The sequence below is a fragment of the Ascaphus truei genome, chromosome 2, assembly GCF_040206685.1.
Source record: "Ascaphus truei isolate aAscTru1 chromosome 2, aAscTru1.hap1, whole genome shotgun sequence".
In the NCBI taxonomy this organism is placed as follows: domain Eukaryota; kingdom Metazoa; phylum Chordata; class Amphibia; order Anura; family Ascaphidae; genus Ascaphus; species Ascaphus truei.
The window spans coordinates 234,604,849-234,627,348 of record NC_134484.1 but is presented as its reverse complement, the minus strand read 5'-3'; the positions used below and the strand labels follow the sequence as shown (position 1 = coordinate 234,627,348).

The window sequence follows — 22,500 nt, the reverse complement described above, 5'->3', positions numbered from 1 at the left end:
GAGAGAGAGAGAGAGTGTCTGAGAGAGAGAGAGTGTCAGAGAGAGAGTGTCTGAGAGAGAGAGTGTCTGAGAGAGAGAGAGAGAGAGAGAGAGAGAGAGAGAGAAAGCGAGTGTCTGAGAGAGAGAGAGAGAGTGTCTGAGAGAGAGAGTGTGTCTGAGAGAGAGAGAGAGAGAGAGAGAGAGAGAGAGTGTATGAGAGAGAGAGAGTGTATGAAAGAGAGAGAGAGTGTCAGAGAGAGAGTGTCTGATAGAGAGAGAGAGAGTGTCTGAGAGTGTGTCTGAGAGAGAGAGTGTGTCTGAGAGAGAAAGTGTGTCTAAGAGAAAGAGTGTGTCTGAGAGAGAGTGTGTGTCTGAGAGAGAGTGTGTCTGAGAGAGAGTGTGTATCTGAGAGAGAGAGAGTGTATCTGAGAGAGAGAGAGAGTGTATCTGAGAGAGAGAGAGTGTATCTGAGAGAGAGACAGTGTATCTGAGAGAGTGTCTGAGAGAGAGTGTCTGAGAGAGTCAGGGAGAGTCAGAGAGGGAGAGAGAGTCAGAGAGGGAGAGAGAGTCAGAGAGGGAGAGAGAGTCAGAGAGAGGGAGGGAGAGAGTCAGAGAGAGGGAGGGAGAGAGTCAGAGAGAGGGAGGGAGAGAGTCAGAGAGAGTCAGAGAGAGTCAGAGAGAGTCAGAGATGCCAAGTGTCAGGAAGAAAACATTAATTTTATCCGAGTTCTTGTTCTTTTTTTTTTTTATATACTGTACTTTTCGAAATAAACCTACGTTTCTATGAAAATTTAAGTTTTTGTTTTTTTGCGGCCAACCTAAACTTAAACCTTGTTTATTTGGCCCGTGTTAGCCTTTGAGTTTGACATGCTTGCTCTAGTCCCAACAGAATCCAATCCTCTTATCCTACCTGACATTTTCAGTGACCATGCAATAGTGTACTGTGTAAGGAAAATCAGAGCCCTAAAGTTCTACTCACTAGAACGTTTAGAAACTATAACCCACAACAGTTTCTGGCTGACCTTACCAACTGCCCTTGGTACAGAATCAACTTGATACCTGACCTCGATTCTGTGCATGATTATTTCCAAACAGAGTTCTCAAAACTCTGTGACACCCATGCTCTGCTACGCAGAATAAGAATACAGGGTCCCACTTTCCATGGGTTACAACCGACCCTATTGCGCTTTACCATTTCAGGAATGCCTGCTGGAAAAGATATACAGTAACTGGCACTGCTAAGGATCTTACTAACTACATATGCCAAAACACAGAACCCCAGCAAGCTCTTTTTGGAAACCCCTGAGCCCCCACAAAATATATATATGTATATGTGTCAAAATGGAGTGCTATTGAGCGTGGCATATGTATACAACAGACGACAGAGAAGCCCAATGCTACATCCAACATGACAGAAATACACAGTAAAATACTTATATATTCTCTTGAAATAGGGTCATTTAGTTTAACCCTTTGGCCAAAGCGTTGTAAGCTTGCGAGCCACGTCAAGGCAGACACCTGTTCGCAAGTCCTAACACTACCAGATAAAATACTAATATACCTCTATTAGGATTAAAATTCTCATTTACCTCTATTAGGAGGGAGAAAGACCACAGTGGGTCTATATCCAGCAGAATGAGGAACTTGCAAACTAGGGAAGTGGGGAGGGGCGGGCTTAAAACCTGGGAAGGAGGAGCCACTAACCTCCATCAGCTGGAACAGCTGAGAATGGGTTAACAAAACACAGAACCCCAGCAAGCTCTTTTTGGAAACCCCTAAGCCCCCACAAAATATATATATGTACAGTATATGTGTCAAAATGGAGTGCTATTGAGCGTGGCATATGTATAGAACAGAACTACATATGCCTGCAGAATACATGCACAAGGCAAACAAGACATGCAAGAGCCCAATATTACTCTAACAATCTTCGCTAAAATACATAAAATGCAGCAAACTTCTGAAAGGTCATCAACAATATATTCCAGCCATCAAGAACCATCTAATATCAAAAAGCATGATATTACTCTGACAAATCCCACTGACATTTCAAACACATTCAATTAATACTTTTGTGAGGTATACTACTTCCCTATTAGCAAAACAGAACCTGAACTACAAACATGAAACTCAATCTGGGAGAACCGCTATAGCCCCACCCTCTCCCAACAGTGCCCACATTTTTCAATTTGTCCCGGTATCTGAACAGGAGATTACACATGAACTCCTCAAATTAAAACTAAACAGCCAATGTGGACCTGACCTACTGCAATCAAAGTTCCTACGACTTGGTGCCCCAGCCATTGCCATACCACTTGCTTCCCTAATCAACTCTTTTTTGTCTACAGGCCATATCCCAAGGACCATGAAAACTGACAGAGTTGTCCCAATCTTCAAAAGTGGGGACAAAAACACTCTAACTACAGGCCAATCTCTCTTCTCCCAATACTATCCAAAGTCATGGAATAATGTGTCCACTCCCAATTAAGCAACTACTATACTGTAGGCGGACGCTCACAGAGGTATGCAAGGGAGACTGGTTATGGTGAAATTAAATAAGGTTTTTATTGCGCCTGTTTCCTTAACATCAGGAAACCATCCACACAAGCTTCTATTCACTTGAGAGTATTTCTAGGCATATACTATGCACTCCACAACTCCCTTTAGATTAGCATGTGTCCCAGCCCCAAACATATAGCATGAAATGAACAGATATAAAAAGTCTTATAAATGAAAGTCTTATCTGTTAGCTGGGCTGCTGTAGGGGAAGCTTATCTGCTCTCTTTTAACCGCACCCTTGTGTGCACAGGAAATGTCAGGCTCCAGGTTAGAATCTTGTCCCCTTTGTCTTGTGGTCAGCTTGTCGCTCAAGACATCTTTCCTTCCTTGGTTCAGCCCCATTGTGGACTAAGGATTCTCTGCTCTGTCTCCAAGTTCAGCTCAGGTGTGAGCTAAGGAGTCTTACTTCCTGTCTCAAAATACAGGCTTTTCTAAGCAATCTAATCAGGCAGGTGGTGTTTGTTAATTGACTACCAGCAGTTAACCACCACACTGCTGGATTAGAGGCACATTACCTGAACAGGGATAACTCCCCTGTTACATATACCAAGACAAATTTCCTTAGCCAACTCCAATATTGCTTTCACCCAAAACACTCCACGGTAACTACCCCCCCCCCCCTAATAGTTTGCAATGAGATGCAGTGTGGAATGGAACTGGGACAACTTCCTGGTGCAATATTCCAAGTTTTTTCAAAGACTTTTGATACTTATGAAAATGTTATCTTGTTAAGTAAGCTCCAGTGCTCTGAAATAGGGGAACATGCTTTAAACTGGTTTCACTCCTACCTATCAGGTAGATGCCAACATGCGTCTATCTCAGGCTTTAACTCAAACTCCTTGGATGTCACCTGCAGTGTCCCTCAAGGCTCTGTTCTGGTGCCCCTACTCTTTTCAGTCTTCATTAATGATCTACCCACAGATTGTAAGGGAGCTTCAATGCACATGTATGCAGATGACACAAACTTATATGCACACAGTCCTAGCCTCTCTGACCTTGGACACGTACAGTACTTCAATCGGATTTTTCGAGACTTGAAAACTGGGTTTCCCAAAAAAACTGCTTTTAAACAGTGACAAGTCTGTAACAATGGAATTTGGCTAAATTTCTAAAGCTACCAATGACAGAGCTACAGATCAGAACCAACTCTAACACCGTTCTAGTCCTTGTCACTAATGTTAAATATCAGGACATGTGGTTTGACCCCCATTCAAAATTCAGGATGCACATTTATACCCTGACATCTAAAACCTATGCCAAACAAGATGTACTTTATTGTAACAATCTCCCCTAAACCAACTGGTCAGAAAGTCGACCGTACAGCAGATTCTAATTCCAATTATAGACTATGGGGACATAATATATGGTACAGCACCCCAAACTTACCTTAGCAGACTAGACACCCTCTACAACTCAATATGCTGCTTTGTCCTACAACACACATCACTGCAAAATCCTCAAAGAACTAGATTGGCTATCATTTGAGTCTAGGTGCAAAGTTCATTTTTACCGTCTTGGCTTCAAATACTTTCTGGGCAAGCTACCCACCTATCTGAACAATATCCTCGCTCCTACTACACGCAGCACTTATCAAATAAATAAACAAATGGTGTACATTGGTTAGCTATTGTAAACCTCTGTGCCCGGCTCTAAAGGAGTTTACATCGAGTTGAATATATACACATGGCTGTGCTCAGTGTCTCATACCTGCTCAGTTTGCTGGGTCAGTGCAGGCTGGGCGTGGATATACAAAGAGAAAAATTATGGACACTAGGAACCCCCCTCCCCCCCATTATCTGCTTGGTTACATCAACTACAAGTTACTGTAACAATGACCCAACTATCTCTTGAATTGCAATCAAACATGTTCAATGGATAAGTTCATTTCAGGTAGAGATATACGACAAATTAGGGAGATCTCTGCTTTGCAGCAAAATGCACGTAGCCATTTTTATTATTGTTATTATGTAACCCCTCTTTCCCTCAGAGTATAGGGTCCGTGGCTGAGGTAGAGTCCTATGGATCTACTGTATGAATCTGTATTATAGAGTGCAATACACATGGCGTGGGGCCAGAGCAACTGGACATAACACAACTGTAGTGAACTAAAACGGGCTATATATACAGTATATGAACGTACACGTTTTATATAACCTAACACTGTGATCCTTAACTGTAGGATCACCTTATACACTATTACACATATAAATGGTACAGTAACAATGTGATCGCTGCGCGAATGAACTGTAGAGTCTATCATTGTCAGGCCTCCCAGTCCAGGGGGTACTGGCCTAAATGTTAGGGGTGCCGGCAGACCTGTTGGTGCTCATTAGATAATGTGTATGTTGCAGTCCAGTGCTTCACAAAGAAACTTCAGTACCAGTGTAGCTACAGGAGATGGCCTCTGTAGTGTAGCTCACCTACGCACAACCTGCTGCAGAGTCCTGCACAGCTAGGCTCCCTTGTGCAGTGGTTTCTTTCTCTCTGCTTTGCTCTGTGTAGTCTGGTCTGCTGGTCTCTGCTGCATGCACTGGTTCAGTTGTGCAGCCTCTCTCCAAAAGCTCCCTAAACTCCTCCAGGGTCCTGCCAGAACTCACTCACTCTGTCATGGCTGCCCCCTCTTAACAACCTCTCTCTGTCCCTCCTCCTTTATAAGCTTTCCTACTGGCTAACACAGTGACATAGGGAGAAACCTGCTAGGGGGCAGTATCCTGTGTTGCTTGCAGACACAGGGGGGGTTATATTCTTATCATTTATTTGTAAAGCGCCAACGTAATTTATTGTAAAGCGACAACATATTCCGCAGCGCTATACTATGGGGGCTCAGAATTCAGTATATTACATAAACAGAATGGCATACCAAATAAGGACAAACAAGTGCAAACAGACAATAAAGAGGGTACAGCTCATGAGAATTTACAATCTAGAGGGAATAAGAGGCAATGTTGAAAGGTAAAGTGGCTGCTCACTGTAGCAGGGTATCTCAGGTTGGAATATAGTCTAGATGCACAACTGATCCCATTTAGGTTTGGGGGGGTGGCTGTTAGGGGGCATTAGCATGGAGTTTGGTCCACTTATTTATCAAATAGTCTCCCAGATAAAGAAGGAGAATTGGGCAGCGTGAGCAAAACGCACATTCGTTGCTTTTAATATTCATTTGATTAATCTGAGGATGCAGAGTGGATGTTGACAAAATGTACTTTGAATAGAAAAGCCAGAACTTGGACTTAATAAACAGTTTACCGGTGTAAATGGGGCTCAGAGCTAAAAAAAAAAAAAAATATGGAATGTATTTCTCCTACAGCTTCTAAAGATTTTATAAGACAAGAATATTTTAAAGAAACGCCAGACCGTAAAGCAAAATTAAAGGCTAAAAACAGACACCGGGGGCAATATGACATGAATGAATTTGATAAATGTATGTATTCTTCCTTTTCTGTATTCGCTTCTAAAGGATGAGACAAATGGGTTTCTAGAGCAAGATGTAGGCTTCCAACCAAGACAAAACATTGTCTATTCTGTAAATATTTAATGAAGCCCCGAGGATAAAAGAAATGTTAGTATTGTGAATCTCTGCTTCTTGACAGTTATAGTTGCATAGAATGTGGAAACACCGCTGGGTTAGAACAGCAACAAGAATTTTACCACCTGAAATTAATGGATTAGAGGGATGTCATCAAAAGGTGCAGTCCCTCCTAGGACCAAAGTGTACTATTGACAATGACATGTTTAAGGGGTTAAATCTAGGTAATGAATGAGAGGTTTTTTATTTTATTTCTTTTTTACAAAATGTACTACATGGGTTTTGTTAATTAAATTAGTATGTAAAGATGATGAGCGGAAACTTGGGATGTGTTTCATTTCCTCTGGCTACTTCCTTTTATGTGATGCCATTATGAGTTCAACAAGAGTTTGCATAGGCAAAAAAAAACCTCTACAAATCCTAAAATGAGTGGTAGATCATATTAATTACGTTGGGAAATCACTTCTTGTACAACTTGGATATGGTCCTTTGTGTTGTGCCCATTACAAAATCCTGCTTGTTCTCTAAAATGGGCAAAGTCCAGGGTCTGTTGCAGCCAATTAGCGCGTATCTTCATACAAATTTTGTAAGTAATTAGAAGTAGACTTATTGGTGTGTAGTTCTTGAGGTCTTCTTTGTCTCCTTTCTTGTGGATGAGGATAATTATGGCATTATTCCATTGTTCTGGAATGTTACTGTATTAAGCATTTTATAAAAAGTATTGCAAGGATTGCTCTACTTCTTCCCCAGCTTCCTTCAAGATTTCAGTTGTAATTCCATCTTCTCTGGGGACCTTCCCATTCTTCATGGATTTTATTGCTTTGTCACTTCTTCTGGAAAGAGGCACATCATTGATGGTTTCTTCTCGCTCCTCCTCCGCCGGATTAGGACCTATGTTATTTGTGTTCTCGTACAATATCCTGTAGAAATCCTCAACTCTATTTATGATAAGTGCATGGTCTTTCTTTGTTGGTCCATCATCTTGTTTGAGTGCAATGATTTGCTTCTTCCCAATCATAAGTCGCTGTCTCATCTTCCTTAAGCTTTTGTTACCTTCGATAGTCTTCCTCCCCATATCCCAGTTACATTTTCTTACATCTTCAGTTATACATTTGCGGACTGTCTTGCATAGCTCTGGATATTCAATTTTTGTTCTTGCATCTCAGCAACTGCTTTGTCTCATTATATATTAATATAAGATATATAAATATAAGATGTTTTCTTATCCTGTTTTTTGTTAGCGATTCCTCAAGTGTTTTCTGCGCTTTCAACTACACTCTTCATACGTTTTTCATAATGGTTTGTTAAAGTGTCCCCATGGATTCCATACAGCGATTTTTCAGCTCTAGATGAAATTCTGTAATTCCTACGGTTTTTGATGTTGATTATTTTCATTCAGATGCATTCAGATGTCATTTGCAGAAAACTAATCAGTGATCATTTCTTGTGTCAAAACGGTTAAGGACTGTGCAGTCTTTAATCACGTGTTTCTTGTTAGCTAGGATATAGTCAATTTTGTTATTGATTTCATTTGGTCCACTCCATGTCTATTTTCTATTTTGACTCTTCTTGAAAATAAATTCCTGATGTAGAAGTATTCACATTCTGCAAATCCCCCCCCTCAATTATTGTATATATATACATATCTATCTATCTATCTATCTATCTATCTATCTATATATATATATACAGTTAGGTCCGGAAATAATTGGACACTGATACAAGTTTTGTTATTTCGGCTGTGTACCAAAATAAATTCAAGTTACAATTAAATAATGAATATGGGCTGAAAGTGCAGTCTATCAGCTTTAATTTGAGGGTATTCACATCCAAATTGGAGGATGGGTTTAGGAATTACATCTCTTTAATATGAGGTCCCCTCTTTTTCAAGGGACCAAAAGTAATTGGACAATTGACTCAAAAGCTGTTTCATGGACAGGTGTGGGCTATTCCTTCATTATTTCATCATCAATTAAGCAGGTAAAAGGTCTGGAGTTGATTACATGTGTGGCATTTGCATTTGGAAGCTGTTACTGTGAACCCACAACATGCAGTCAAATGAGCTCTCAATGCAAGTGAAACAGGGCATCCTTAGGCTGCAAAAAAAAAGAAAATCCATCAGAGAGATAGCAGGAAGATTAGGAGTGGCCAAATCAACAGTTTGGTACATTCTGAGAAAAAAAGAACGCACTGGTGAGCTCTGCAACACAAAAAGGCCTGGACGTCCACGGAACACAACAGTGGTGGATGATCATAGGATCCTTTCCATGGCAAAGAAAAACCCATTCACAACATCCAGCCAAGTGAAGAACACTCTCCAGGAGGTAGGCATATCATTATCCAAGTCTACCATAAAGAGAAGACTTCACAAAAGCAAATACAGAGGGTTCACCACAAGGTGCAAACCATTCATAAGCCTCAAGAATAGACAGGCCAGATTAGACTTTGCCAAACAATATTTAAAACAGCCAGCCCAGTTCTGAAACAGCATTCTTTGGACAGATGAAACTAAGATCAACCTGTACCAAAATGATGGGAAGAATAAAGTATTGGGAAGGCTTGGAACGGCTCATGATCCGAAGCATACCACATCATCTGTAAAACACGTGGAGGCAGTGATGGCATGGGCATGCATGGCTTACAATGGCACTGGGTCACTAGTGTTTATTGATGATGTGACAGAAGACAGAAGCAGCCGGATGAATTCTGAAGTGTATAGGGATATATTGTCTGCTCAGATTCAACCAAATTCAGAGAAGTTGATTGTACGGTGCTTCACTTTACAGATGGACAATGACCCAAAACATACTGCGAAAGCAACCCAGGAGTTTTTTAAGTGGAATATTCTGCAATGGCCGAGTCAATCACCTGATCTCAACCCGATCCAGCATGCATTTCGTTTGCTGAAGACAAAACTTAAGGCAGAAAGACCCACGAACAAACAACAACTGAAGACAGCTGTAGTAAAAGCCTTGCAAAGCATCACAAAGGAGGAAACCCAGCGTTTGGTGATGTTCATGCGTTCCAGACTTCAAGCAGTCATTGCCTGCAAAGGATTCTCGACAAAGTATTAAAAATTAACATTTTATTTATGATTGTGTTAATTTGTCCAATTACATTTGAAATAAGGGGACTGTGTATGAAAATGGTTGCAATTCCTAAACATTTCATACGATATTTTTGTTCAACCCCTTGAATTAAAGCTGAAAGTCTGCACTTCTATTGCATCTCGGTTGTTTCATTTCAAATCCATTGTTGTGGCGTACAGAGCCAAAATTATGAAAATTGTGTCAGTGTCCAATTATTTCCGGACCTAACTGTATATATATATCCCCCATTTCCCAGCTCTGATTGGTGTCCCAGCTATCAATGGTGTCAGAGATTAGTTCAGAAAGTAAATAGCGCAGTCTCTAGCCATATAGGTGATGCGTGGGTAAGTGCTGACTGTGCATGGATGAAAGTGCAGTATACAAATGGGCACCAGGAACTTTTATAAAAGAAAAGGTATTTATTGAACAGCCGTCCAAAAACAGTTCATATAGGCATTTACAATACACGTGGTAAATAACACTTTTAGGGAATTATTGGCCGCTAGGCTCCAATCCTAGCCAGGGGATGTACTTGACTTGTGTTACCCATTGAAAAGGATGATGTGGAAACAGCTTGAAGGGGAACCCCGGTGAGGCAGATACAAAAAGTGAGTACAGGCTGCAGTATAGGCAACCCTATAAGGACAGTGAGGTCAGGCTGTGGTAGGGGCAATCCAATAGGAACAGGAGTGTTGCATCTTTCTCCCACAAACCTAGGTTTCCCGATCCCTTAATAGGCACTAGCTTAAGATGGGGCATTTTACAAACTTTATAGTAACTTATCTAATTTCCTACCACTAACACACTATTTACTTATAATGAGGACCCCAGTCAGAACTCTAAACAACCTGTTTCCAGAACAAAGGGTGGAGCTATATATATCATCTGTGCTTCCTATGGTGACTTCACTAGCTACAGGGTAGAAAGGAGAGGGTTGAACCCGAGTGATCCCATCCAGTTAACCAATTATAGAAACAGTAGTCATCCAAGAGGGGCTACATAGATGTGTGTGTGTGTGTGTGTGTGTGTGTGTGTGTGTGTGTGTGTGTGTGTGTGTGTGTGTGTGTGTGTGTGTGTGTGTGTGTGTGTGTGTGTGTGTGTGTGTGTGTGTGTGTGTGTGTGTGTCAGGCAATAGTATCAAATATGGTCAGGGTTACCAGCACAAGACAAAATGTATAAAGTTAAATATTTTATTAATCCATGAGACACTAGATAGACACACATTTCTATATAGCAATTCAAAATATATTTATTAAATATTCATTAGATGGACCCAGTGGAGTTTTATTCAGTTCATTTATATATAAAGACTCCTTCTGTGATAAAACGATTTCAGGATAACAAATTAACTACTCACTTAATTTGCTGCTTTTTAATCTGCTGCTCATTCATGGCCATGCGGAGTACGACATCTGGCACTTCGAAACCCATTTTATGCAGGTATTTTGTTTCATACAATACTTCCAGAACCACCGGGTCCAAATTGACGTATAATTCCTACATGTAAATAAACACAAAAAAATTAATTGGCATTTTTACCAGTCATTTCGTTTTTCGAAGAGAGCAGATGGAGCTGCATTTTTTATAGGGCTTTTCATGAAACAAAATTAGAGATGCCCCATCAGTACTCAACAATGAATTTGGGGACAATTAATTTTCCTAAATGTATTTCAATTATCAGTAACATCAATGGTTGAGATTATGGGCCATACATATCCCGTGTTAATATAACATTCTCCAAATTGTATCATTTGGACTCTGCATAACTATACATCAAGATCTGTAAGGCCATTTTTCTTCACTTGCACCACTGATTTGTAGAATGGTTATGGGAGAAGTTAGGGGAATATTATATTCTAGATATATAACAATTTGCTTCTACAACTTGTGCAGTATTTCTCTCATATAAATGAGACATTAACTTCTGCTCCTGGAGGACCTACATCAAATGTAAAAAAAAAAAAAACACAATGAACACATTTCATACTGTAGGTACTGTATGGTCCCAGCTCCAATTATTGCAAATAAAAAATGTCGCTCCATGGTATGTACAATGTACAGCTGCGGTCGCCTTTATCCTAATGCGGCCGTATCGGCGCAACTCTGATAACCGCGGGCAGATGCAGTATTTATTTTTTTTACGGAATATTTTCCGGTATAGCATGAACGTGAATGCGGTATGAACGTGGTGAAGTGCGTGGCATTCGGAAAAAATCCCCGAAAAAATTCGGAGAGGTTGGAGAATAAAAGGGCCCGCGGCTGTAAGAGATACAAACTAGGGCAACACTAGTGAAAAACAAAGCAAGCTTTGTTATAGCCCAAAAATATTATATATTATTGCGATTAATTTATTTGCAGACGTCTTGATAAATTCGGATAAATACGCATCAGTAGAACGAACAGGAGTTTTGAAATTCCTATTTGTTTAGCACAAACAGAACAAAAATAATGACTTTAGATATTTATTTCATGGTTCTGTGATGCCCTCTTGTGTTAACAGACTTTCACAGCACTTAAAGTTATACAAGATTCATTGTCGGGGCAGGGACTCCTTTTCCTAGTGTTTACTTTATGTAGGAAGCGCGTATTCATTTACTGTCTCCTATTACTATGTTTTACTGCTTTAAAGCACCATATATATGGATGACGCTTTGTAAAGGTTACTTTAAACAGTACCAGCTACTAAATTAATGATATACATTTATAATAACAATATCCGATGTGGATGCAAATATTGTACTGCAACTAACTTTACAGTAATGCACCAGTTAAATGATACAATTCCATCATATTTTCACTTGGTTATAACTGATACTTTTTTTTATCATGCAAGGAATTAAAAAGAATATTGTAATTAGGTTTCACTTTTAACCTTTAGACAGGCACGAAGTGCATTTACATTGCAATGCATAGCAGTATGTCAAGAAATGGCTTTGTAGTGTGTTGTGGAACCTTTGGATGTTAGAAGTATCAATGTGTACTTTGAAGTAATTACCTTAGTTTCTAGATGTCGGACCAGCAGTGAAGCATGCAGTCCATTTTTGGCTAAGTCAGCGCATTTGCACCATCCTCTGTGGTACAGCAGCTCAAATTCCATAAGCACAGAAGCCATTTTGTTGTAGTTCCGAATGACCTTCTTCATTTCTATGCTCTAAATATGAATATAAAGGATTGTGGTAACTCAGATACGTCAACACATCTCATAAAGGTACACAGCAATCAAAGTACTATTGAGATAAATTCCTACTGAAGTAAGAGTCGTATGTGATGTAGCAAGTCCAGGTGCACTGGAAAAATGACAAAGAAACTGGTATTTCTGTGCATTTGGGAGAGTTATTTTGCCTTCCTTTGTTTCTAGGGCACTAATATGTATTTTGTATTATTATTTAAAACCTGAGACTACAACTACTTTTCATTTACACACACACATATACTGTATATACTGTACATACATCCATCCATACATACATACATACAAACATACGTTCTTGCTCTTAAGAAAGTCTTTTGTTGGGGCCGAAACGTTGAGAAATAAAGCCTTTATAAGACAAGATCCCAGATCATGAAATAGGGCTTTTGCTGGAGAGAGAGAGTAGAGACTCATTTTGTAGAGTACTCCCTCGCTCACATCCACTCTCCCCTATAACAGGGTCTTGGCTTAAGGGAAGCTTGTCGAAACTACAAATTAATTATGGTAATGTGTGATTTTTGTGAAAAATTGTGCCCTTTAAGGTACAGCGCAACATTTCAGCAGGAATTGAATTTTGGGGAAAAATCACTACAAATGTAGCATCTCTAGTAATGAAAGCATCAATTCCTTAGCATATTGTGCTCCTGTCCTATATATAGTTTAACAGGTATTGAATAGCAACCTACCCTTAGCAGTGCCACACAGGCCATTCTTTGATACATTGCCGAGTAGGTTTTACCATTGACTACCACCTGGAGCATAGCAATCAGACATGAGATGATTAAGTGACAACATCTAGTTAATCTGTACTGACCTTTAAAAGATCTGGCTTTGTTTTGAGGAATTTCATTGGCTGATCAATTTTACGGAAAAGTTGTCGAGCCCACATAATTTTCCCTGTTACCTACAGAGGAATGGACAGTTATTATACAATATGAATGATTATACAGTAAATGAGCTGTATGGGCTGCATATACTGTATGATACTTACTGGAGGTACGTTACGAGGTGTTGGAGGACTGTCTTTTTGCTTTTGGTAGAGTTTTCGCACCATGTCCAGGTCTCGACTGTATCTTTGCAGAACGATCATATATTTTTCAACAAAGTCAAGATGGTCTTTACCAATTCGCTCAAATTTCAGTAACAGATTTACCATCTGTTCCGTCTTATGTGTATATATATTAAAAAAACAAAATGTGCATGTATATAAAAACGAAAACTCAATTTCACTCAAAAAAATAATTACAATAGTCATTCGTTTTGTAGAAAATCACAAATATATTGTTGTTTTTTTAAGGGGGTTATATGGACGTCTTTGGAGTTTTATAGATTTATGGTGGTTGTAATTGTTATTCCTAATGAAGTGTAACACCAATATTAAAGCTTTTCTGTCATTTTTAGGATCCATTTTAAAATACATTAGGTTCTGAGAATTAGTTGCATCAGAAAACAAACTTGTGTCGCTAAAAGATTGTGTGTAGCCATGAAGGAAGATGTATTGCTAAATTGTTAATACATCGTTAGTGATCAAGCAAGCAAACAATAAATCATTTTCACTGCTTGGACCCTCATCTATTAGCAGTACGTGTGTTTTTACAGATTATAATACACTTACAGTCAAAGGTTTCTCAAACCAAGAATCCACAAACGTCTGCAGTGATTGGTAGAGACCTTGGATTTGGTTCTTGAATTCCACATAGTCTTTATCAAACTAAAAGAAACACAGAAATGTACGCATTACAATAACAATAAGCATACACTACATGAGAGGAAAGCAAGATGCATGTTATACAATAGCATGAGGTGGAAGGGAAAACAATATGTCATTTATATAAATTGATATTTTCACATTGTTTCTTTATGGTTTCGATCCATATTAGACAGCTGGCTACTTGGGCCACTACTGGGTAAGTAAATATACACATATGGCCCCTCCCCCCCTGTTCCCACGGTCTCTAGGTGACGCTCGGGTTTCAGCACATGCGCGATTGGCGATGTGCGTCACTTTCATATGGCCCTTGCGTGACACCATACTTTGGTGCTCCAATCATACTATTATGCCGTTGCTATGATGCTGTCGGGACGCGTTGCACGCATGCGCAGGGATTGATGAGCGTCATCCTGCGGCGCCTAGGGTAGTTTATGATCCCATAGCCGTTTGATTGGTTACCATTTGAGTGCAGGTGTGTGTTTTTTGATTAGCTATAGGCATTGGTCTCTCATGCATTGCATACAGCTGTTTTTAGCTAATTGGTGTTTGGTGATTGGTGTAATTTTTCTTTGTTGCACTGGGTGTTGGGGTATATAAGGATGGTCACGGGCACTTGACCACTGCATAAACCTGATGAAGGTCCCTCCGTGGTGACCGAAACGTTGGTTGCAGTGCCCCTTCTATTTTCAATACAGTTTTTGCTTGGATTTCAACTTGCAGTGTGCTGTCTCTTATTACAGGATGCTCATCTGGTAGCTATATATAATATATTTATTAACTTTAAAAATAAAAAATTAAAAATATATATATATATATATATATATTTTTTTTTTAAGTTAATAAATATTTATTTCATGAACTTGTAGCATTTATTCTAGGGATGGAGCTACTGTATTACGTTATTTGAAGGCAACATAGCGTTATCCTGAAATAACGTAACCTTAAGCATATGTCAATGAGCTCTAGTATGGTGGTTATTTTTGCACCTAATTAGCTTAGTCATTAATAGGGCATTAACTCTTCTTGTTTTGTTAACGTCACATTTGCCCTGATTTAACAGAGCTCAGTGAATCTAGCCCTTTGTGTCATTAATTAAACGTTGCTGTGTTGTTTTTCTGCTCTACATTCAAATAATGTCAAACATATATAGGATAGGTATAAGGATTAAATAAGCCTGGCAGCATGTTCTGGCCCATTCATTTGAATGTTAAATTAAATGTATTAGCTATAAGGAGCCTTAATGCTGGGTATCTTTTAGTAAACATGGATCTGTATGTCCTAACAACCATCTCATTAAAGACAGAAGAAAATAGTAAGTATAAAAGAAGACATGAGATGGTTTCACCAACTTCCTGCTTGCGGTGGTCCAGGACATCATAGGTCTTGGCTTTGGTGTTGGCAACAATTGTTTGATAACGGATGCTGATCTTCTCAATCCCCTCAGTTCTAATGTTCTGAAGATCGGAGAGGCTTTCCAAAACATTGCCCATATCGGAGATCTTCTCAAGGCGACGACAGAACGTGTCCAGCTTCCCAAATATATAGTTCTCACTGAAAGAACGGTTGCCAAAAAGACAATTTAGAGACACCTTAAAAAGCAATAGTGTGGATTTATAATTTGAATAATCTTAGTGAATGAAGGGAATAAAATGCATAGGAGATACCGGCACCGCATAACAGGGCCTGTATCTCGGGAAGCAGGGGGTCACAGGACCTCAAGTCAATGCAGTTCTGTTCCAGAGACCCCTTGCTCATCTACACTAGTATTAAAATTTATATTAAAAACTTTTGATCGCTGGCGAAGTATGCGCAGGGAGAGGCAGCTCTCTCTGTGCAGCTCTCTCTGCCATCCAAAACAAATCGCCTGGTGAGGCCTTTTGAGAGAGGCAATCGTCACGTCGCCGGAGACTCGCCCGTTTTGGGAATTTTGCTATCACAGGTAATCGAGGCTTTCTGATACCGTGATAGCAACGCTCAAAAATCAGGCAAATTAAATGCACCGGCAATTTTTTTTTATGAAGGCTACTAGCATAGGCCCCCCAAGAATCCACTTCTAGAGCTGATACTAATTAAATGTGCAGTCATGCATTCCAGAAATTTTTTATCGTTATTAAAGTAGTGTAGATGGTATTGTGTGTAGTAATTAGACTTTTGGATCTTTGCAATTGGCAGCACATACGCTATGGGAACAAAAACATAAAGTGGATGTCTCCAACACTAGTTATACTCATGAAAAGAAAAACTATCAACATGGTACATAATGCCTCGTCCCCACTGCTCGCAGCTGCGCGCACTACGTCGTGAACAAGATACGGCCCTCTATGGGGTCGGCCTCAGTCACTGTCTGCGCGTTCCTGCAGAAAGTCCAACCGTCTTTCCCAAAATACAAGATCTGTGTTTTTTGGCGCGGCGGCCAAGCAATGGCTAAGTCGCTGCGGCGGTTCAGCCAATGAGGGCGAACCAGCCGTGTGACATCATGGCCACGCCCCCACCACCCTCACCCCCGTCACGATCTCCTGCTTTTCTCTGGATGCACGTCCCAGACCACACATCACGGCTGAAACTGGAGCACACGCCACCAGGCACTCCGATGCGCGTGTGCATGCAGTGGCTGGGGCCACAGCCTCACGCCTACGTCCCCTCACACAGAGCGTCTACCCACCGAGATACAGATGTTGCAAGACTTAAATTCTCTGTGACCGTGAGGAAAAATCCCGGCCACAAGAGCAGCAAGTCTTGCTGCCCGGAAGGGATAACGCTGCAGGGGTCCATGCTTTTGAATGGAACTCCCGCCGTGTTAAAGCTGCAGTTCAAGCTGTCGTTTAAAATAAAAAAATTCCCATTCAATATGTGCATCAATACAATCTGCACACTGACAAGTGAATAGCTAAGCTGCAAATTGATCCATTCTCCTGTAATCAATCGCTTGCTCTGGGTTATTTAATTCAGTTCTTGCACAGCATTCTGGGCAATGTAGTTCCTGGAATTTGATTGACTGGGCAGTTACTAGATTCAATTGGTGCACTGCTAGAGAGAGGGCGGGGCTCAAGAGGCAGAGCCTATCAGAAGGTGAAGGGGGCTGTCACTTTGGAAATGCTTCCTACATTAGAAACATTAAAAAATGTCTTTAAAACATTTTTTTTTAAATGCTACAAGTATTTTCTCATAGTACAGAACTGATTTATTAAAAAAAAAACACACACACATGTAGGATATTGCTTGAACTGCTACTTTAATTCTTCGCTTGATGGGCTATGAGCTGGGCAGAGAATACCGTACTCACCTTTCAGATGAGCAGCGCACTCTCGCTTTTTATTATTATTTCCGGGGGTTGTTTAACTATTCCCGCGATCTGCGGTCCCGAGATGCTTGAAATGCATTGTAGACCCCTTTTGTGCTAATGTAAAGGTTTACCAATGGTTTACCTAAATTCAAACTGCCTTTCGTCTGGGGTTTCTTTCAGCTTCTCTTTCACTCTATGGAAAGAGCTTTGGTATTGTTCATTCAGGAACACACAGTCCTGTAACCTCTTCTGAAGTTCTTCCCTGAGGAAGACAGGAATATACTGTAAGTGTCTGTTGAAGGTGCAATCCCCGGTAGCAGCCCCCAAAATCCTTTTGTTAAGAATTTAACAATCTAACTGACCATTTTTTCAACTGAAATAAGTTATGTATTTAATTGTGAAATATTAAAGAGGTCATTAATGTACCCTGAAAACTCCCTTTCAAATCAATTGGGTTTTTTGGTCCAATGCCAAGTTATCGGCCACTTCGGAATATATTGTATTACCCTTTAAAAGTACCCTGCAGCCATTCTATTTAATCCCTCACACATCCAACTTGCCCCATTTGACATAGCTAGTTTAGCAACCTGCATTGTCTCAAACGCTCAGGCAAATGCTTTATGTGCATAAAACTGCACAGTTCTGTCCCTACCTCTCCAGATCCCAGATTTTCGAAACTCCCTGGTTCAGGTAACTTTTGCATGTGCTAACAATCTGATTGGTGACTTTGAGGAACAGTGATGTCATATGTTCCGACGTATTGTAATACTGCGACGTGCTGTAGATCATGCGGATACTGTTCATTAAACTTGGTATGTGTTCCACCATGGTTGCCTAGACAGAAGAAAAAACACACACACACACTAGCATCTTAAATTTCAGGACAAGCAGACAACCAAACAAACCAAGGTACCAGTGTACATCCACTTTCAGGGATATTTGTTACATTTCACAATATTAAGGGATATTGACTGAGAAGGAACGTGCAACTAGACAAATCAAAGTTCTTTCTATTTATTTTTGCTACCTATATTGTTAACTAAGTTTTTCACACAGAAAAAAAACCTAAATAAATCTATTTAAATCCTCCACTCTTTATCATGTAAAGCCTTTAATGAAAGCAATTTCAAAATAGTTCTTTTTTTTTTGGCTGGAAAATGAAAAGATTGCCCACCAAAAGGTAAATATGAATGGGAACGCCTGACAGACATTACGGGGTACATTCTATATACTCCGAAGCAGCCGTTTGGAATGTTTTCATCCGAAAATCACCATTGGGAAGAAAATGACCCAAACCGCCACTTCAGCGTGTACAGATTTTACCCCTTAGGCAGCTATCGTGGGATCAAGCTCTGATTGCCCTTATTGAAGCTTAACAAATCCTGGCCTTAGGGGGTAATTGTACATATACCAATGTGGTCGTTGATATAGAATTAGGCCGCATCCAGGCTGAGAGCTTGCTCATGCGTAAGGTAAATGGTTGTGTCCATGCTGTGCGCGCGCCTGCACGTGAGTGTGCAGAGGCGCGATGCTTGGTGAGACAAATACTTTTTTATTTGTCGCGCTTGCCCTGGTCACGTGTGCGGTTCAGCCAATGAGGGCCACGTCACGGGCACACCCCCCCTACATGCGCAAGTAGCTGGCCTGGAATCGCCCGATCAGCATGAGCACCTGATATCACGGCGCTCGAGCGCCAGCGCGCTCGCTTCTACCCTGGACGAGGCTTTTGGCACTTGGTCTTTGATGGCTTGAAAAGTTAAGCAACAAATACTTTTTTTCCCACTATTGAAGTGATACATTTTCCCATTAGAACTGCAACAATGTGAATCATGAATACACAGATACATTGTCGTTAATACAAAGAATTATACACTACATCAAGACTCTTCATGTGAGTAAACGTCTAGTAGAGGATCACTGGGAGGTACGTGATCGCAAAACTGGAGGTATTCGCAAGATGCCTGCAAGAACTCCTTGGAGTCTACCTAACTGGTGGGTCATGAGAAGAAATCAACACCCGTTGGTACATATATATGGTACAGACTGTTTTATCTGTAACATATATATTTACATTGCCTTAATTTACAAGTGAGTTTAATTGTGAAAATCTGCACTTAGCTGCCAAAGCAACTACAATGAAAATGATAGGACCAGAGGGTCCAAGAGTCACTTCAAGGCCCCTCGGGGTCAGATTTGGCCCGCAGACCAACAGTTGAAGAGTCCACCCCTACACAATTGTCTGGTTTTTTTTTGTGTGTCTTTTTCCACCCAGCTTTCATAAATTACTACATACGTTATAGAAAATTATAGATATACAGATATGTAATATAGCCATGGGCAAAAATGCAACTCAAAATGGGCTATATGGATGTGCAAGGTATAGCTGGGAGACGTATGTAAATGAAGATAGAGCCAGCACTGCTCCAATGCAAAATAATTTATTTTGGGGTGGTCAACGTTTCGGTCTCCCAATGGACCTTTGTCATGAAAACATATTAGAAAGTAACCAAAAGGCTCAGTTCCTTTACTAAAAGGTGGCAAATAAATGGCACAGTCATACGTTACCCGGTCATTTAGAACAAACCAGGATTCGTTTTAGAACAATGTGTGTGCCTGCTCTTTTGTCAGCAAATGCTTTAAGTTTGAGCACTTACAGGTGACGCTTTCCCAAGAGGACCAAAGAACCTATCGAGGGTGTACAAATACTTCACATTATCTTTTGCTTCATTGGCAGCATTTGTTACATTACAATCCTGTATAAGAAAGAGAACAATAATAATATGGAATCTTGCATTAGTAAACATTCATGTTTGCACGTTCAAATGAGTCACATTATTATTATTCAATGGAGCTATTGTTTTGGAGTTTAACAGAGAAAATGGGCTAAATCCTTAAAACAAATTAAACTTAATTTTACAAGACAGAAACCAATTATTATTGCAGAGCGAATTGTTCCAAGTTTAGCTCCAGGGAAGTAATTACTCCACCAGCACCATTCTTTTTCAAAATACAATGATGATGATGATGGGCTGTTGTATTTCCATTGGATGTCAGTAGTTAAACTAAAATAAAACTTTATGACGTCTCCTATTGAGAGCAGTAGTCACACATCGTCATGGAATTAAGGTCTTACATAACTTTCTCTTGCTCTGGCAGCAACAGTATTAAGGTTGTACAATGCCTCTCAAACATTGTTTTTCTGCAAAAGGAATTCTGAAAAATATGTAGTGCTCAAACAACTCCGGGTCACTATATGTAGAAAACATAATAAAAGCCACAGGAATTTATGCACATAGTTATTGCGTCATAAATCCTGATTCTTCACTCTACAAATACTCAAAATACTAGGACACACCAAGGGCTAGATTCATAAAGCTCCATTAAATCATCAACGTGACGTTACCTAAAACAGGAACGGACGTTATGTTCTCTAACTTAACCAGGTAACTTTAAAACTATGTTCCTTTATGAATAAAATGTCTGTATTACATCTAATTAGCATGGGTGTAAGGTCACATTATTGTAGCATAACATTGCTTTATCTTACAATAATGTGATTTTATGCAAGTCTTGGTGTTACTCATATTCAGACCCCAAAATTGGTATTTTTCTGAAGTGGAGAGATAGGAGAGGGAAAAAACAATATGTTACTTGAAATTTAAAAACCCACAGGAGGGTACAGGTATCATATCAATTTAAATGGTTTGCTATAGAGTAGGAGAAAAGCTACACAGCTGCTCCTACGAGCTGGCAGATTTTCTGCTTACTCCGTAGCAAACAATTTAAAGCGATTTGGTGCTACATGTATGTACATGGCTCAGAGGTTTCCAATCTTTTTTGGTTAAGGAATCCTATGTGAAATTCTGAGGAACCCCAACCCTCTGTAACAGCGCGTCTGAGATCAGATGCATTGTAAAATGACTTTAAAATCACAGGGAACCCTTTAGGGATGAAGGGGAACCCTAGGGTTCCTGGGATCCCTGATTGAAAAACACTGCTATAGCTACATAGCTGCCTCCACATGCTGGTAGCATTTTGCCTACTTTGTAGCAACCCATTTACATTGATATGGTGCTACATGTCTATATAATGCCACTGCTGAAGCCATATACTGGCTTCTCCTTGATTACATGGATCCACTTGCTGTTAGCTTCTACCAGTGTTACAGCTTTTTAAGCATGTTCAGCCATTTATACCAGAGATACTCATTGCATGCATGTATTATTCAGTCTCTCTGTTAGCACGCCAGTATCACCGTACCTCTCTAGGTAGGGAGCAAATACTGTACACCCCTACTTAGGTGATTCTCCTTGGACTCTTCATTGATTTTGAGCCTTAAGTGACTTGTATTTACTCCCTGTTCCCCTATCCCACTATTACTCATTTTTAAATTACTGTTCAGACTCTACGACAGTGATACTGTATATGTTTTAATAAATGTTTTAAATACTATGTTTAACTTTGGGTGGTGTGCAACTTAGTGATTTCTCTTGGAGTAGTCACCTCCCTGACCCTTCCACTTTGTTTTTGATGTTCATTTAATCAATCACAGTTTGTACCCACCTTACATCACTAGACTATTCATCTACTTACTGGCCTATTTAGGTGCAGCACCCTAGTGGATCATTAATTTAATCTTGTTTTACTTGAAAAAAATATGTCTAACTGTGGCATTACACCCATCGAGACGATGCGAAAGTTACCACTATGCTCTTTAAGGGAGAAAACAAGGTTTGATGTTACGTGATTGTCATTTGAAAATACACTGCAAGTGTTAACGTGTTGTTAAGTTAGGTCAACGTCACATTAAGTAAGTTAACGGAGCTTTGTGGATCTTGGCCTAAGAGAGTGATATGATACTTCTAGTAAGCAATATATAATCTCACCACCATTTTATTATGTAAAACAAATCACAATTACCAGCTCTTTCCAGTGCTTTAGAATTCTAGATTTTGCAGCTTGAAGAATGCTTATAACTTTCTTGACTTTGGGGCTTTTTATCTCATCCAAAAGACTTTGAGGGATAAACAAAAATATCTCATTAGATATAAACAACACAGATCATATTCATTTATAAACCATTGTCATTTCAAAAGTGATTTACAGTTACTATCCTACAGTACCATTTCAAGCAGCAACCCCTAGAAGCCTACAGTATATGAGTTT

The 22,500-nt window shown here is 39.9% G+C and overlaps 1 protein-coding gene across 1 annotated transcript in view; it reads right to left on the bottom strand.

Moving 5' to 3' along the window:
- LOC142487170 (dynein axonemal heavy chain 5-like) overlaps nucleotides 1-22,500 on the bottom strand; it is a 426,040-nt gene that overhangs the window by 366,886 nt on the left and 36,654 nt on the right. The window contains exons 11-20 of the mRNA XM_075585972.1: nucleotides 22,255-22,348; nucleotides 19,989-20,087; nucleotides 17,987-18,168; nucleotides 17,477-17,596; nucleotides 15,401-15,602; nucleotides 13,956-14,051; nucleotides 13,332-13,505; nucleotides 13,155-13,244; nucleotides 12,146-12,301; nucleotides 10,508-10,647 (exon numbers count right to left, since the gene is read on the bottom strand). Of these exons, the coding sequence (XP_075442087.1) occupies nucleotides 10,508-10,647; nucleotides 12,146-12,301; nucleotides 13,155-13,244; nucleotides 13,332-13,505; nucleotides 13,956-14,051; nucleotides 15,401-15,602; nucleotides 17,477-17,596; nucleotides 17,987-18,168; nucleotides 19,989-20,087; nucleotides 22,255-22,348 (1,353 nt within the window). The remainder of the gene's footprint in view (nucleotides 1-10,507; nucleotides 10,648-12,145; nucleotides 12,302-13,154; nucleotides 13,245-13,331; nucleotides 13,506-13,955; nucleotides 14,052-15,400; nucleotides 15,603-17,476; nucleotides 17,597-17,986; nucleotides 18,169-19,988; nucleotides 20,088-22,254; nucleotides 22,349-22,500) is intronic.